We start from the raw sequence: 13,165 nt of genomic DNA on the forward strand, positions 1-13,165 counted from the left end.
CTAGATCCCGCACGCATGCTGCAACTAAGAGTCCGCATGCCGCAGCTAAGACCTGGCACAGCCAAAATAAATAAATATTTAAAAATAATAATAATCAGTTATAGCAAGGTTGCAGGATACAAGGTTAATATACAGAAGTCAATTGCTTTCCTATATACTAGCAATGAACTATTGGAATTTGAAATTTAAAACACAATACCATTTACATTAGCACCAAAATAAATAAATAAATACTTAGGTTAAAATCTAACAAAATATGTATAAGATCTATATGAGGAAAACTACAAAACTGTGATGAAAGAAATCAAAGACCTAAATCAATGGCGAGATAGTCCATGTTGATGGATGGGAAGACTCAATATTGTCACGATGTCAGTTTTTCCCAACTTGATCTATAGATTCAATGCAATCCTAATCAAAACCCCCACCAATCAACTAATTGATTCTTTTCTGGAGAGGCAAAAGACCCAGAATAGCCAACATAATATTCAAGAAGAATAAACTTGGAAGACTGATAGTATCCAACTTCAAGGCTTACTATAGAGCTACAGCAATCGAGACAGTGTGGTATGCGCAAAAGATCAGACAAAATAGATGAGTGGGGCAGAGTAGAGAGCTCAGAAATAGACCCACATAAATGCAGTCAACTGATCTTTGACAAAGAAGCGAAGGCAATACAATGGAGCAAAGATGGTCTTTTCAACAAATGGTGCTGGTACAACTGGACATCCACATGCAAAAAATGAATCTAGACCCAGACCTTACACCCTTTACAAAAAATAACTCAAGATCAATCATAGACCGAAATGTAAAACACAAAACTGTAAAATTCCTAGAAGAGAGCACAGGAGAAAACCTAGATGACCTTGGGTGTGCTGATGACTCTGTGGACACAACACCAAAGGCTGATCCATGAAAGAGAGAATTGATAAGCAGAACTTCATTAAAATGAAAAACCTCTTCTCTGCAAAAGACAATGTCAAAAGAATGAGAAGATAAATCGCAGACTAAGAGAAAATATTTGCAAAAGACACATCTGAGAAATGACTGTTATCCAAAATATAGAAAGAACTCTTAAAACTCAACAATAAAATGAGTAACCCAACTGAAAAATGGTCAAATGACATTAATAGACCCCTCACCAGAGAAGAAATACAGATGGCAAATGAGCACATGGGAAGATGCTCCACATCCTATGTCATTGGAGAAATGCATATGATAAAAGAACGAGATACCTCTACACACCTATAAGAATGGCCAAAATCCAGACACCGACAAGATCCTGGTTGCCCCCCACCCCACCCCCGGCCCCCGGGTTGGGCCGGTTCTGACAGCTCCAGGGGACGGAGGTCCTTCGGGAAAGGAAGCTGGAGCCTGAAGGGTTACCCACCTCTGATGCTGTTCAACCAAAAAGGCAACAGCAGGTCTCGGAGCGGAGCAGATGGTGAGAGCAAAGGGCTCCTCAGGCAGCGATGGGAAAGGGCCCAGGGGAGCGGGAACCCCTTTGAGAACAAGACTAAAGCTAAACCACCGGGAGGAAGGCAAACGAACGCCCTCTTACCCTCAGTGGAGAAAGCGGCCCAGACCTAGCTGGGGGACTACTACCAAGACGCCCACCCACCAGCCAGCGCCAGTCCCCAAGCTCAGCCCTGTCCCGCTCAGGGAGACCTTTCCCTACGCACCCTCACTTGCTTCGTAACTCGTGGAAGCTTATTTCGCCTGGGGAACTTGTTTGCCGGTCTGTGAAATGGAGCCGCGTCGCAGCTCTGCCTCCCGGCGCTCCTGTGTAGATTAAGGACAGAATGCAAACAGAGCACCCACCACCCAGCCTCCACCGCCGAGCCCTCGCAAACAGTGCCCATGGGTGGTGACGAGTTTCTCCAGGGCCCGAGACGGGCCTCAGGAGGGAGGAAGCACCATCCTGCACCCCTCCAGGGACGCGACGCAGCTTTCTCTCCACCCTCCCCGCCCTGGGGCCCTCCCCTTAGTCAATTCATCCTCCTCCCCTGCTGCAGCACCCCCAACCATGGGCTCCGGCCACCCCGTTCCCTTTAGGGTCCTCTCTGGGGCCTCTGCAAGGCGCCCCCTCTGTCCCAGAGGCCCTCAGCTGCCCCGCCACCCAGACCAGCATCATTACGTGCGGGCCGCTGTCTGTGTCCCCCCAACCCCGCGACCCCAGAAGGAGCGCTCCCGCGAGAAGCTGCGTCTGTCTTGGTCACACACCTGCCCCGGAGCAGCGCCAGCGCATGGAAGAGCGCAGAACCGGCAAGGTGGACGGAAGACCTGAGGGGAGGGGGTGGACGGGTGGCGGTGGGGCTGTAACCCTTGGCGACCTTCCCCGCCAAAGGGGCGAGGCGCCAGGGGGCGCAGAGGATGCCCCGCCCCAGGGGGATCCGGGGCAGCGCCCGATGCGCAAGTCCAGGTAGGGTTCATGGAGGAGGGACCCTAACCCTAACCCTAACCCTGGGCTGGGCTGGGCTGGGTTTGGCGGGAGCCCAGCCCTCGGGACGTGGGAACGCTCGCGAGTTTGCTGACAGGAAACGCCGGGACGCGCACGGCTGGAGCCCTCACGCCTGGTACGCGCCCTCGCGCTGATCCATCCCGCTCCCTGCAGGCTCCGTGGCCCCGGACAATCTACCTAACTTCTCTGTGCTCCAGCGCGCTCCTGAATCTTGTTTTGAATATTATTTTGCTGTCTACATCTTCAAGCTTTTCTCTTCCATTCCTGCCCCCAATAGCCCCACTCCAGACTCCCCACAGAGGTGGGGTGGGGCGCCCTCTGTACCCCTCCTCCAGCTCCGGCCGCACACACCGGGCAGCCCCTAGCCCCTTCACAGTGAGCGCCTCTCAGGTCACCAAAGCCAGCACTAGGAGGGCGTCCGCCCTTCCACCCGCCCCCTACTCTGGCCCTCGTACCTGAAAACCACCCCATATCGCCCCCCATCCGCTACCCCTCCTCCAGAGACTTTTGTAACAACTGCCTGGGGTCCCCCGCCTCCAGTAAATACCCCAGCCCGACCTCTAAGCTGTCGGGGTTGTAAATGCTAACCTGCCCCTCTTGGGCCCCCGTAGCCCTTCCTTCCCAGGCCCCAGGGCAGAGTCCAGGCTCCCCCATCCCCCCACCTCCCAAGTAAGAGCATCACTCACCCTTGCAGGCCCTCAGGTCCCGGGATCTCAAACCCGAAAGTGCACCAACGCAGACTCCCAGGACCTACCGCCTGTTCTCTAAGCTCCCTGGGTGAATCTTCCCCCATCTGCCACAGAGTCCCCTCCCCCAGGAAGTTCACCCTCAAGCCGGCACAAAATCCTTCTCGTGCTCTCTCCCTACACACCGGCTCCAGGAAGAGGGGGCTCTCAGGGAGGACGGAGCAGAAGGCTGGTCGCAGGGGTTGGACTGGGCTCTGAGCTTCACATGGACACAGGTTCCAAGCCACAGCCAGTCCCTCAGGCCCTGCAGTGGTTAGAGAAGTCTCGCCCGGGATCCCCAGGGTTTCCCTGGGCACTGAGCCACAAAGGCAGGAGATCCGAGGTGGGGAGGTGGAGGGGTCCACAGGTCCTCAGGCAGGCTCTGCACAGCCTGGGGGCCCCCGCAGCCCTCCCTGCCGAGAGGAGGGGGAAGCCCCGCAGGCTGTGGAAAACCGGACCTAGGGGGTATCTGCCTGGCGCCTCCTCTCCATCGCGCGGCTCCGACCCCACCAAAGCCCCTTCCATCCCTCTGCGGCCCTGTCCCACCACCCAGGGCCTCTGGACCCCACCTGCAGTCTGCCCCTCGAGGCCCGCTGCCCTGCCAGGTGGGCCCAGGCGGACTCGAGTGAAGGGCGGGCCTCCAGGCACACTCAGCGCTGTACAAACTTGTATCCCGGGATTTCTCCACACAAAACACATTTCCCAGGGAAGCAACCGGTCTGATGAGCTCGCTGGGCGTGCGGGCGTTCCCACTCCGCCCTCCCGGTGCCCCGGCAGTCCTGTCCCACACTGAGGCCCTGACGGCAGTGCTGGGCCCAGGATGCAGCCCAGGACTCCTCAGCCGGCAGCAGAGGCCTCTGGGATGAGCCCGGGGGCTGGCAGTATCTGGACCACCAGAAGGGTAGGTCGCCCACTGTGCACATCCCCTGAGCCGGGAGGCTCCACCCCAGGGTTCACCTTGTCCTTTCCGGGGACCCTCCCCTCCCTCTCTCACCCCCAACGTTCACCTCTGACTCCCACCCCCAGTCCCCTCCCCAGCACTGACCTCACCCCTAGGGCTGCCTTCTGACCTCGACCCCGCCTCACCCCCAGGCCACTGCCCCCAGCCACCATTCCCACCTGGGGCTCACGTCCCCTGCCTTCAGGGGGCCAGGGCCCAGGGTCAGGGCCTCCCATGGGAGGGAAGGCCTGTGAGGATGGCCCCAGGACGACTTTTCCAGGGGAACCCAGGAGGTACATGAGGCCACTCAGCCCACACCCCTCCAGCCCTCCTGGGCTCAGCCCCCACTCAGTCTGCCAGGGGTCTGTCCTGGATCCAAGCCAGGCCTACCCGGGAGGCCTTGGAGCCTGCCGGTCCAGCTGGCGGTGGCGCTCCAGGGAGACCTTCTTGGGGCGAGCGCTGCTAAGCCTGGCCCTTCCCCTCCCACCTCCGACTGCTGGGCCTCCCCTCCCCACACAACTCCGACCCTGCTCGGCTGGACTCCTGGGCTCTCCCTGGAGCACGCCAGATCCTGAGCCCCCAGCCAGGGCAGGAGGGCCCCTCTGAGTCAACCCCCTGGGGCAGCCCCGCCTGCGCCTGCTGAGCTGAGCCTTGACTCATGACTTGGGAGAGGCCTCCCACCTCCACAGGGGGCGGGAGCCCAGGAGGGCTAGCCAGCCCCTTGGAGGGCTCTGCAGAGGCCGGGGTGGGGGTGGGGGTGCTGGGAGCACTTCCGGAGTCTGCAGGACGGAGGTCTGGAGGGTCATGAGCCTGGGGTGGGCCCGTCTCGCCTCTTGCTTCTGGGGTCTCTTGGGCACCAAGGACCAGGACGAGGGCCCCATAGAGCCCCTTTCCACCCTGAAGCTCCACTCCAAGCCTTCTATCCTCAACGCTGTCCCTTAGCACTTGACCCCTGCTAGGCCTCACTCCAACCATGGCTGCAGTGCCTGGTCACGCAGGGCCTGTTCTTCCGCCCAAATTCCACCTTAAGCGGGGCCCCTCCCTCCCACCTGGCCCAGGTGTCCCCGCCCCTAGCTGAGCTCAGGGCTGGGCGGGGTCGGTCTCCGGGCCAGCCCTGGGCAAAGCCAGCGGGGAGGGGACTTCGGGGACAGGGCCGCGCGGGAAGAGACAGCGGAGACAAATCCCGGCCCCCGTGCCTGCCGCCATGCAGGACGGTAACTTCCTACTGTCGGCCCTGCAGCCCGAGATGGGTGTGTGCTCCCTGGCGCTGCCCTCGGACCTACAGTTGGACCGCCGGGGCACCGAAGGGCCAGAGGCCGAGAGGCTGCGTGCAGCTCGTGTCCAGGAGCAGGTCCGCGCTCGCCTCCTGCAGCTGGGGCAGCAGCCTTGGCAGAACGGGCCGGCCCAGCCCGACGGCGCGGCCAGGGCGGCCACAGGTAGGCAGACGCTGGCCGGGTGCCCACGGTGGGTGGCGGGTGGAGGTGGCCCCAGCAGGCATGGTGGTGCGAGGGCCAGAGGCCGCGGTGGGGCCACTCCGGACTCAGCTCCCTGACTCACCCAGGCCCGCCTTGAGTCACCGCCCTACCCCTGCAGGCGTGGGAGAAGCCAGAGGTGAGGCCTCCACCTCCTGGCAGGGACCCCGGGGTCCTCCCTGCAAGTCGGGTTGGGCCTCACCTGCCCACCGGGCCCTGAGCCTCCCACCCCCCCAGGGGGGGCACGGGAGAAGTGGCATGTGGCCGGCCAGGTCTGTCTCTGTCGGCAAACCCGGAACACGCACGCGTCCGGTCCCACACCCCACGGGCTCACACACGGTCTCAGAGACACGCAGACACACACGTCACTCCCCTGGAGACACAAACGCAGAGACACAGACGCCCAGACTGTAGCGTCCACCCCCCATGCCCCACAGGAATAAGCAGACAGAAAGGTGAGGGGCGGGGTCTGGGACTCCTGGAGGAGAGCCACGGCCTGTCTGGGCCAGGGTCTCCCTGCGGAATTGCGGGGGGGAGGCCCTGCTGGGGTGACCCGGATACTCTCCATGAGAGCAGCGGGTGGGGGAATGCCCCTCAGGGCCAGGCAGCTCCCTGTGTAGGAACCCCGGTTCGTGCATGGGGCACGTGCACGGGTGTACGTGAGTGTGTATGTGTGTGTGCATGAGTGTGTGCAGCGAGTTCAGGGCACTTCTAGAAATGCCACTTCCTCCCTTGCCAGCTGCAGCCGCAGGGACCAAGGTCAGACAGTAAGAGGAGCCTCCAGGATGTCCGGGGCCAAGACCCCGCTCCACGGTGGCTCGCGTGATCTCCAGAGGGCCCTTCCCAGTGCTGGCCACCAGCTGCTGGTCGGGGGATAAGCGGCTCAGCCAGCACAGGGGCCGCCAGGGCTGGCTGGATTCCTGCGTCCTCCCCTCCCTGGGCCTCAGCCTTGCTGGTGGCCAAGTTGGGTGCCCAGGGGTCATGGGGTAGAGGAGGGAGCAGGGAGGGGTTAATTAGGGGAAAGAGGATTAGAATTTGGGGGTGGGGGCCGTGCCCCCTCAAGGCCGGGCCTCACTAGCGTCAAAGGGTTAATAGCCCCTGCCCAGAAGCCTCATTAACCAGGGCCTGTCTGGGGAGCGTGCTGGGTGGGGGAGTCCCCCCAGACCTAACTGAGGCAGAGGTTGTGGGAGGGTCCAAGGCCCCTCCTTCCCTTCACCCTCACCCTGAATCCCTTCAGCCTAGTCACTCTACCCTGGCCTTCGGGGGATGGGACTCTTCCCCCTCCAGGTGTGACCACAGCAGGGGCTCTAGCAGAGGCTGACCACTCCAGGAATACCCCCCCAACCCAAAGACCCCGCCCCTGGCATTGCCCAGGTGATGCGCCCCCCAGTCCGTTCCCACTGCTCTGCCTTGGTTTGACCTTTGCCCAACTCTTCTCCGGGTGTTCTCAGCTCTTCCTATACACCCGACCAACCACACCGCGCCACCTGTCATCCACATATTCATTCAGTTGTCCCTTCAGCATCCATCCTCCCGGCTTAGATACCCCTTCACACACCAGTCACACACCAGTCAGTCTGCTCATCCAACCCATCCTTCCGATGGTCCAACCCGCCCTCCCCCCATCGCTCCACCCTCCACCTTCCATCCACCTGCCCGTCTGTCCACTCGCCATTTAGGTGGGCTGGCGCCGGTGCCCCCGGCTTGTGTGTGGCTAGGGGTGGGTGTGGCTCGGCCAGGTGGGTCAGGGCACTGCGCCTCAGGGCACTGGTCCAGGGAGACTGTGTCCGCGGCGAGTGACCAACAGCACAGGATGGGCTCCCGGGAGGTCAGTGTGGCTTCCTGGGGGCAGTGGCCAGGCGTTGTGCCCTGGCAGGGATCGGGGAGCTGAGGAAGGAGGCCCTGGCACACTAGGTAGCCGGGAGGTCAGCAGGGTGAGCACATCCGTCCCCCGCTGAGGGGCACAGCTGGAAGGGACGGGGGCTGTGGGAGGGATGACAAGGTGACGGCAGGGACCGGAAGCCAAGGTACCTGCGCCAGAGTCCACTGGCCTCCCCACCAGGGCTCAGGGCAGGAGGGGAGGCAGGAGGCCAGTGCCTTGCCATCGGCCCAGCCAGGCTGCGCTGTCCCTGTCCGCAGGTGCGTGCCGGGCTCAGTACCACACCTTGCAGGCCGGTTTCAGCTCCCGCTCCCAGGGCCGGAGCGGGGACACCTCGGTGAGTGACAGCCCGGAGTCCCGTGAGGGAGGTTCTGGGGGCTCTGGGGGCTCCAGCGTCAGGAAGCCCAGCGGCCCTCACTGCCCTCCCCTCCCTGCCCCACAGACCTTCCGGCCCATCGCCAGGCCTGCCTGCAGCCCTGTCTCCTGGTCTTCCCGCTCGGTCGTGGACCTGAGCTCCGGCCGAAGGCTGAGCTCAGCCCAGAGCAGGGGCAGCGCCCTTGGTGCCGCAGGGTATGGGGGTGCCTGGCCCGCCGCGCCCCCGCCCACCCGGCCCACGTCCTTCCACGAGCGTGGCGGGGTGGGGAGCTGGGCGGATCACGACACCTTGTCCCTGCACTCGCTCAGCCTGGGGGCCGGGGGCCCGGATGACCGCTACGGAGTGGTGGAGGAGTGGCTGGAGCCGGCGGCCGCCTCCCCCTACAGGGCCTCTGCCTCTGAGCGCCGGGCCAGCTCCAGCTCTGGCCGGGCTGGGGGCCTGGGCTGGCTGGAGGCTGCCGAGGGGCCGCCCAGCCGGACCATCCGTGCCCCCGCCGTGCGGACCCTGCAGCGGTTCCAGAGCGGCCACCGCAGCCGTGTGGCAGCTGGGGGAGTGCCAGGGGGCGTCCTGGAGCCCGTGACCCGGGCGCCATCTGTGCGCAGCCTCAGCCTCAGCCTGGGCAACTCGGGCCACCTGCCGGACACGCGTGGGCTGGACAGCTACGGTGGCCACCGCACTTTGCAGAGGCTCAGCAGCGGGTGAGCTGGGCCTGGCTCGGGAAGGGGGCTTCTGCCCTAACCCTGGCCTGTCCCCAGGCTCAGCCTGACCTGCCTCTTTTCTCCGCAGCTTTGATGACATTGACCTGCCCTCGGCAGTCAAGTACCTCATGGCCTCAGATCCCAACCTGCAGGTGCTGGGAGCAGCCTACATTCAGCACAAGTGCTACAGTGACACAGCAGCCAAGAAGCAGGTGACCACCCCTGCTTACCACCCTCACGGGCCCCCCTTCACTCACTGTCCTCTGTCTGGTCCCTGACCACCCCTCACTGATCCCCAAGCTGCCTGGGCAGACCCCATCTGCCCAGGGCCTCCGCAGCAGAGGAGGAGCAGGAGGGACTGACTTGCACAAATCTGAATACACCTGCACGCTTCTGCACACACCTGCATACATCTCCATACACCTGTATGTGTATGCACACGTCTCCATATACCTGCACATACCTGCACACACTTGCACACATCTGCATGTTTCTGCACACCTCCGCATACATCTCCATACACCTGCATATGTACTCACACATCCATATACACCTGCATACGTTTGCACATACCTATGCAGCGTGTGCACAAGCGCTAACACCCGTGTGGCTATGCCCACAGGCCCGCAGCCTGCAAGCTGTGGCTAGGCTGGTGAAGCTCTTCAACCACGCCAACCAGGAGGTGCAGCGCCACGCCACGGGCGCCATGCGCAACCTTGTCTACGACAACGCGGACAACAAGCTGGCCCTGGTGGAGGAGAACGGCATATTCGAGCTGCTGCGTTCGCTGCGTGAGCAGGACGACGAGCTGCGCAAGAATGTCACAGGTGGCCCTGCTCCCCGCCCGCCACTCTGCCACCCTTCCCTCGGTCCCCACGGCCATCCCTGTGGCATGTCTCTTTGGAGTTGGACTCCAGCCCCAGGCCCCGTGTCCCCAAGCGTCCTCCTCTCTGCGCTGTTGCGGCCCCGTGACCCTACACGTCACACTCAGGCTCTCCCCAGCGAGGCTCTTGGGTGAGGCTCGAAGTGCCAGGCGGGGCCCTGGGCACCGTCCCCGGAAGAGGCAGAGGGGCTGGAGGGCCGTCCCTGACCACGGCCTCGCCCCACCTGCCACAGGGATCCTGTGGAACTTGTCCTCCAGTGACCACCTGAAGGACCGTCTGGCCCGAGACACGCTGGAGCAGCTCACAGACCTGGTGCTGAGCCCCTTCTCAGGGGCCAGGGGACCGCTCCTCACCCAGCAGAACGCCTCGGAAGCGGAGATCTTCTACAACGCCACGGGCTTCCTCAGGTGCGACGGGCAGCAGGCAGGGGAGGCCCAGAGAAGGGGCGTTAGGATCTGAGATCTGAATGACAAGGCGGGGCCACCGGGGGTGGGGGTCTGGGAGAAGTGGACAGAGAGGCAGAGGCGCTGACGCGGGAGTGGAACGGGCCGCCAGGTGTGGCCCCCGGCCAGACGTCAACAGACTGGGGGCTGCAGGCTCAAATTTCTTTAAATCAGGGATTTGATCTGATATTTATAATCTCCCCGGAGCCCCGGACACTTTGAGAAGTGGATGGGGGATGGGCATGCGGAGGTGCCGAGGGGCAGAGCCCAGCTCGGGGGAGGAGGGGATTGGTGCTCAGGATCTCAGCATTGGGTGGGTCCCTGAGGGGTGGGCTCTGCCTCTGGTCCCAGTGGGGGTCTCTGATCTGCCTCCATCCAAAGGAACCTCAGCTCGGCCTCCCAGGCCACTCGCCAGAAGATGCGTGAGTGCCACGGGCTCGTGGACTCCCTGGTCACCTATATCAACCACGCCCTGGACGTGGGCAAGTGCGAGGATAAGGTGAGGCTCAGCCAGTGCCCCGGGGCCCGAGGGGCTCCAGCCTGCTCTGACCGAGGTCCGCCCTCTGTCCACAGAGCGTGGAGAACGCCGTGTGCGTGCTCAGGAACCTGTCCTACCGCCTGTACGACGAGATGCCACCGTCGGCCCTGCAGCGGCTGGAGGGCCGAGGCCGCCGGGATACGGCAGGGGCGCTGCCAGGCGAGGCAGTGGGCTGCTTCACGCCACAGAGCCGGCGGCTCCGAGAGGTGGGTGCGGGCCTGGGCAGGGGGGCGGGCGGAAGCAGGGATCCCGGGTGACCTCGGCTGACCTCCACGCCCTCCTGCCCAGCTGTCCCTCACGGCCGACGCACTCACCTTCGCCGAGGTGTCTAAGGACCCCAAGGGCCTGGAGTGGCTGTGGAGCCCCCAGGTCGTGGCGCTGTACAACCGGCTGCTGCAGCGCTGTGAGCTCAACCGGCACACGACGGAAGCGGCTGCCGGCGCGCTGCAGAACATCACCGCAGGCGACCGCAGGGTGAGGTGGCCTGGGACCACACCTGGCCACGCGCTGGGGCGCGAGGCACTGGGGACGCAAGGGGTGAACGGGGGACAGGAGCCCGCTCTCCCGGACTTTATGGTGCATCGGGGGGCCAGAACTTCAGAGCGAGAGAGGAAGGCAGGCAGGATGCGGCTGGAGGATGCCACCTCGGCCCCCGGGGTCTGCACTGAGTTTAAGGAAGGTGCCGGGAGGGTTGGGCCAGGAGGGAGCAGACCCGGGGCCTCCACGGGGCACCAGCACCCATTCTCACCAGCCCCTCTCCTGCCGGCAGTGGGCGGGCGTGCTGAGCCGGCTGGCTCTGGAGCAGGAACGCATCCTGAACCCGCTGCTGGACCGAGTTCGGACGGCTGACCACCACCAGCTGCGCTCGCTGACCGGCCTCATCCGAAACCTGTCTCGGAATGCCACGAACAAGGATGAGCTGTGTGAGTCCAGCCGTCCCGAGGCCTGGGTTCTGCCTCCCCTGGGGGCCGGGCGCGTGCCTGGACTCTGTCTGTACTGCTGCTTCTCCGGCCGGCTTCTGGGAAGCCAGAGCTGGTGGACAGACAGGCGCCGAGGGGGCGCAGGGAATGGCAGGCGCCGAGGGGGCGGGGCAGGGGGCGGGCAATGGAGACTGACCACCCCCACCTGCTGGCAGCCACCAAGGTGGTGAGCCACCTGATAGAGAAGCTGCCCGGCAGCCCGGCTGAGAACTCTCCCCCGGCCGACGTGCTGGTGAACATCATAGCCATCCTCAACAACCTGCTGGTGGCCAGTCCCGTGGCCGCCCGAGACCTGCTCTACTTCGACGGGCTCCACAAACTGTTCTTCATCAAGAAGACGCGGGACAGGTGAGGGCCCGAGCCCCGCGCCCCCCCCGCCCCCCAGCTCGCCCTGCCTCCTGGCCAAACCTGTCACCCCACTGACCCCTGCCCCCTACCCCCCAGCCCTGACAGTGAGAAGTCCTCCCGGGCAGCCTCCAGCCTCCTGGCCAACCTGTGGCAGTACAACAAGCTCCACCGGGACTTCCGGGCGGTATGTTCCCGCGGCCCAGGGCAGGCGGGGCTGCGAGCGTGGGGCGCGGGCACGGGACGGCAGGGAAGGACACGGAAACCCACGTGGCCCAGGGCACCCATAAGACCAGGGGCCTGGGGGGCGGGATGCAGAGCAGCAGCGCCCTGACTCCAGGCCCCTCTCCGCCGCAGAAGGGCTACCGAAAGGAAGACTTCCTGGGCCCGTAGGCGAAGCCTCCCTTGGAGAAGGAGCGTGCGATGGGACCCGCCTCCGAGGGAAGGGCTCAGCTCAGGGCTGCTCGCCAGCTGGCCTGGAGGAGAAGGTTGATGACGGCCCAGGGGCTCTCGCTGGAGCCCCATCCACGTGCAACTTGAAGGCCTGGGCCACGGGGGAGGGGACAGGGGCTTGCGGCTGGGGAATTGGCTTCTGCAGGGCAGGGGGTGGGGCAGGGCTTGAGGCTGCTCTGATGCGTGGGGTGGTGGCCAGGTCACACTGGCAGAGGTGGCTCTGGCTGTGGCCCAGCAGTGCCTCGGGACAGCCAGCAATGGGAATAAAGGTGGCCGTGAACACAGCAGCCACAGCCCCTCATGCTTCTTTGGTTGGTCAGACTTGGGGGTCGGACCCAAGGACTCAGCAATGTCTCCAAGAGCAACCATGCCTGCAACCATGCCTGCCCCTTAGGACACTCCCCCCTGGGCCCATACACAGGCCTCTCCAGGTCAGGGGACCCAGGACAGGGAGGAGGGCGTGTCCAGCAGCAGGAGAGCTGGCGGAGAGAATGGAGGAGATGGGGCAAACAGCAGAGGCAGCCTCAAGCCAAGTGAGATGCAGAAGCAGCAGAGCTGGGGACCTGGTGTGTAGAGGAACAAGCACTTCTGGGGCAGCTGTGACTCCTACTGGCCTCGGTGCTGCCCTGCCGGGCTGTGCTCACGCGGCAGATGCATCCAACACCTCTCCCTGCCCTGCCATCCTGGGCCTGGAGGTGCCCTGATAGGTATACTCATGCTGTCTGAGGCTTGGGGTCCAGTAGGTTCTGGGACCTCTCCATCTCACCAAGCCAGGCCCGTTGGTTGTAAAGTTCCCACTGACATTTTTTACAACAACAGGCTTTTTCTGCAAAGCTCAGAACCTGAAGTCTCTAAGGGGCCTGCCCCCCAGGGACTGTCTGGATCACAGTGGGACTGGGAACAGTCACGGCCCCAAGCAGGGAGACCTGAGGAGGCCGCTGCAAGAGACACGCCTCAGCTGGCTCAGGACG

At 63.3% G+C, this 13,165-nt stretch overlaps 1 protein-coding gene across 2 annotated transcripts; it reads left to right on the forward strand.

Annotated features, from left to right (window-relative positions):
- Window positions 1–3,378: 3,378 nt before the first annotated feature.
- Window positions 3,379–12,481, forward strand: PKP3 (plakophilin 3). Of its 2 annotated transcripts, none has more exons than XM_033402693.2 (14): window positions 3,379–4,087; window positions 5,337–5,562; window positions 7,738–7,814; window positions 7,920–8,551; window positions 8,640–8,763; window positions 9,174–9,378; window positions 9,668–9,842; window positions 10,260–10,377; window positions 10,452–10,622; window positions 10,705–10,890; window positions 11,186–11,339; window positions 11,552–11,744; window positions 11,841–11,928; window positions 12,099–12,481. In XM_033402693.2, the coding sequence occupies exons 1-14, from the start codon at window positions 4,007–4,009 to the stop codon at window positions 12,132–12,134; spliced, it is 2,466 nt and encodes an 821-aa protein (XP_033258584.1). In that variant the 5' UTR covers window positions 3,379–4,006; the 3' UTR covers window positions 12,135–12,481. The 2 variants fall into 2 exon arrangements, with proteins under 2 accessions (XP_033258584.1, XP_004278155.1); XM_004278107.4 differs by having other exon boundaries at window positions 3,384–4,087; window positions 5,367–5,562.
- Window positions 12,482–13,165: the final 684 nt, after the last annotated feature.

Source organism: Orcinus orca, chromosome 8 (assembly GCF_937001465.1).
Source record: "Orcinus orca chromosome 8, mOrcOrc1.1, whole genome shotgun sequence".
In the NCBI taxonomy this organism is placed as follows: Eukaryota; Metazoa; Chordata; class Mammalia; order Artiodactyla; family Delphinidae; genus Orcinus; species Orcinus orca.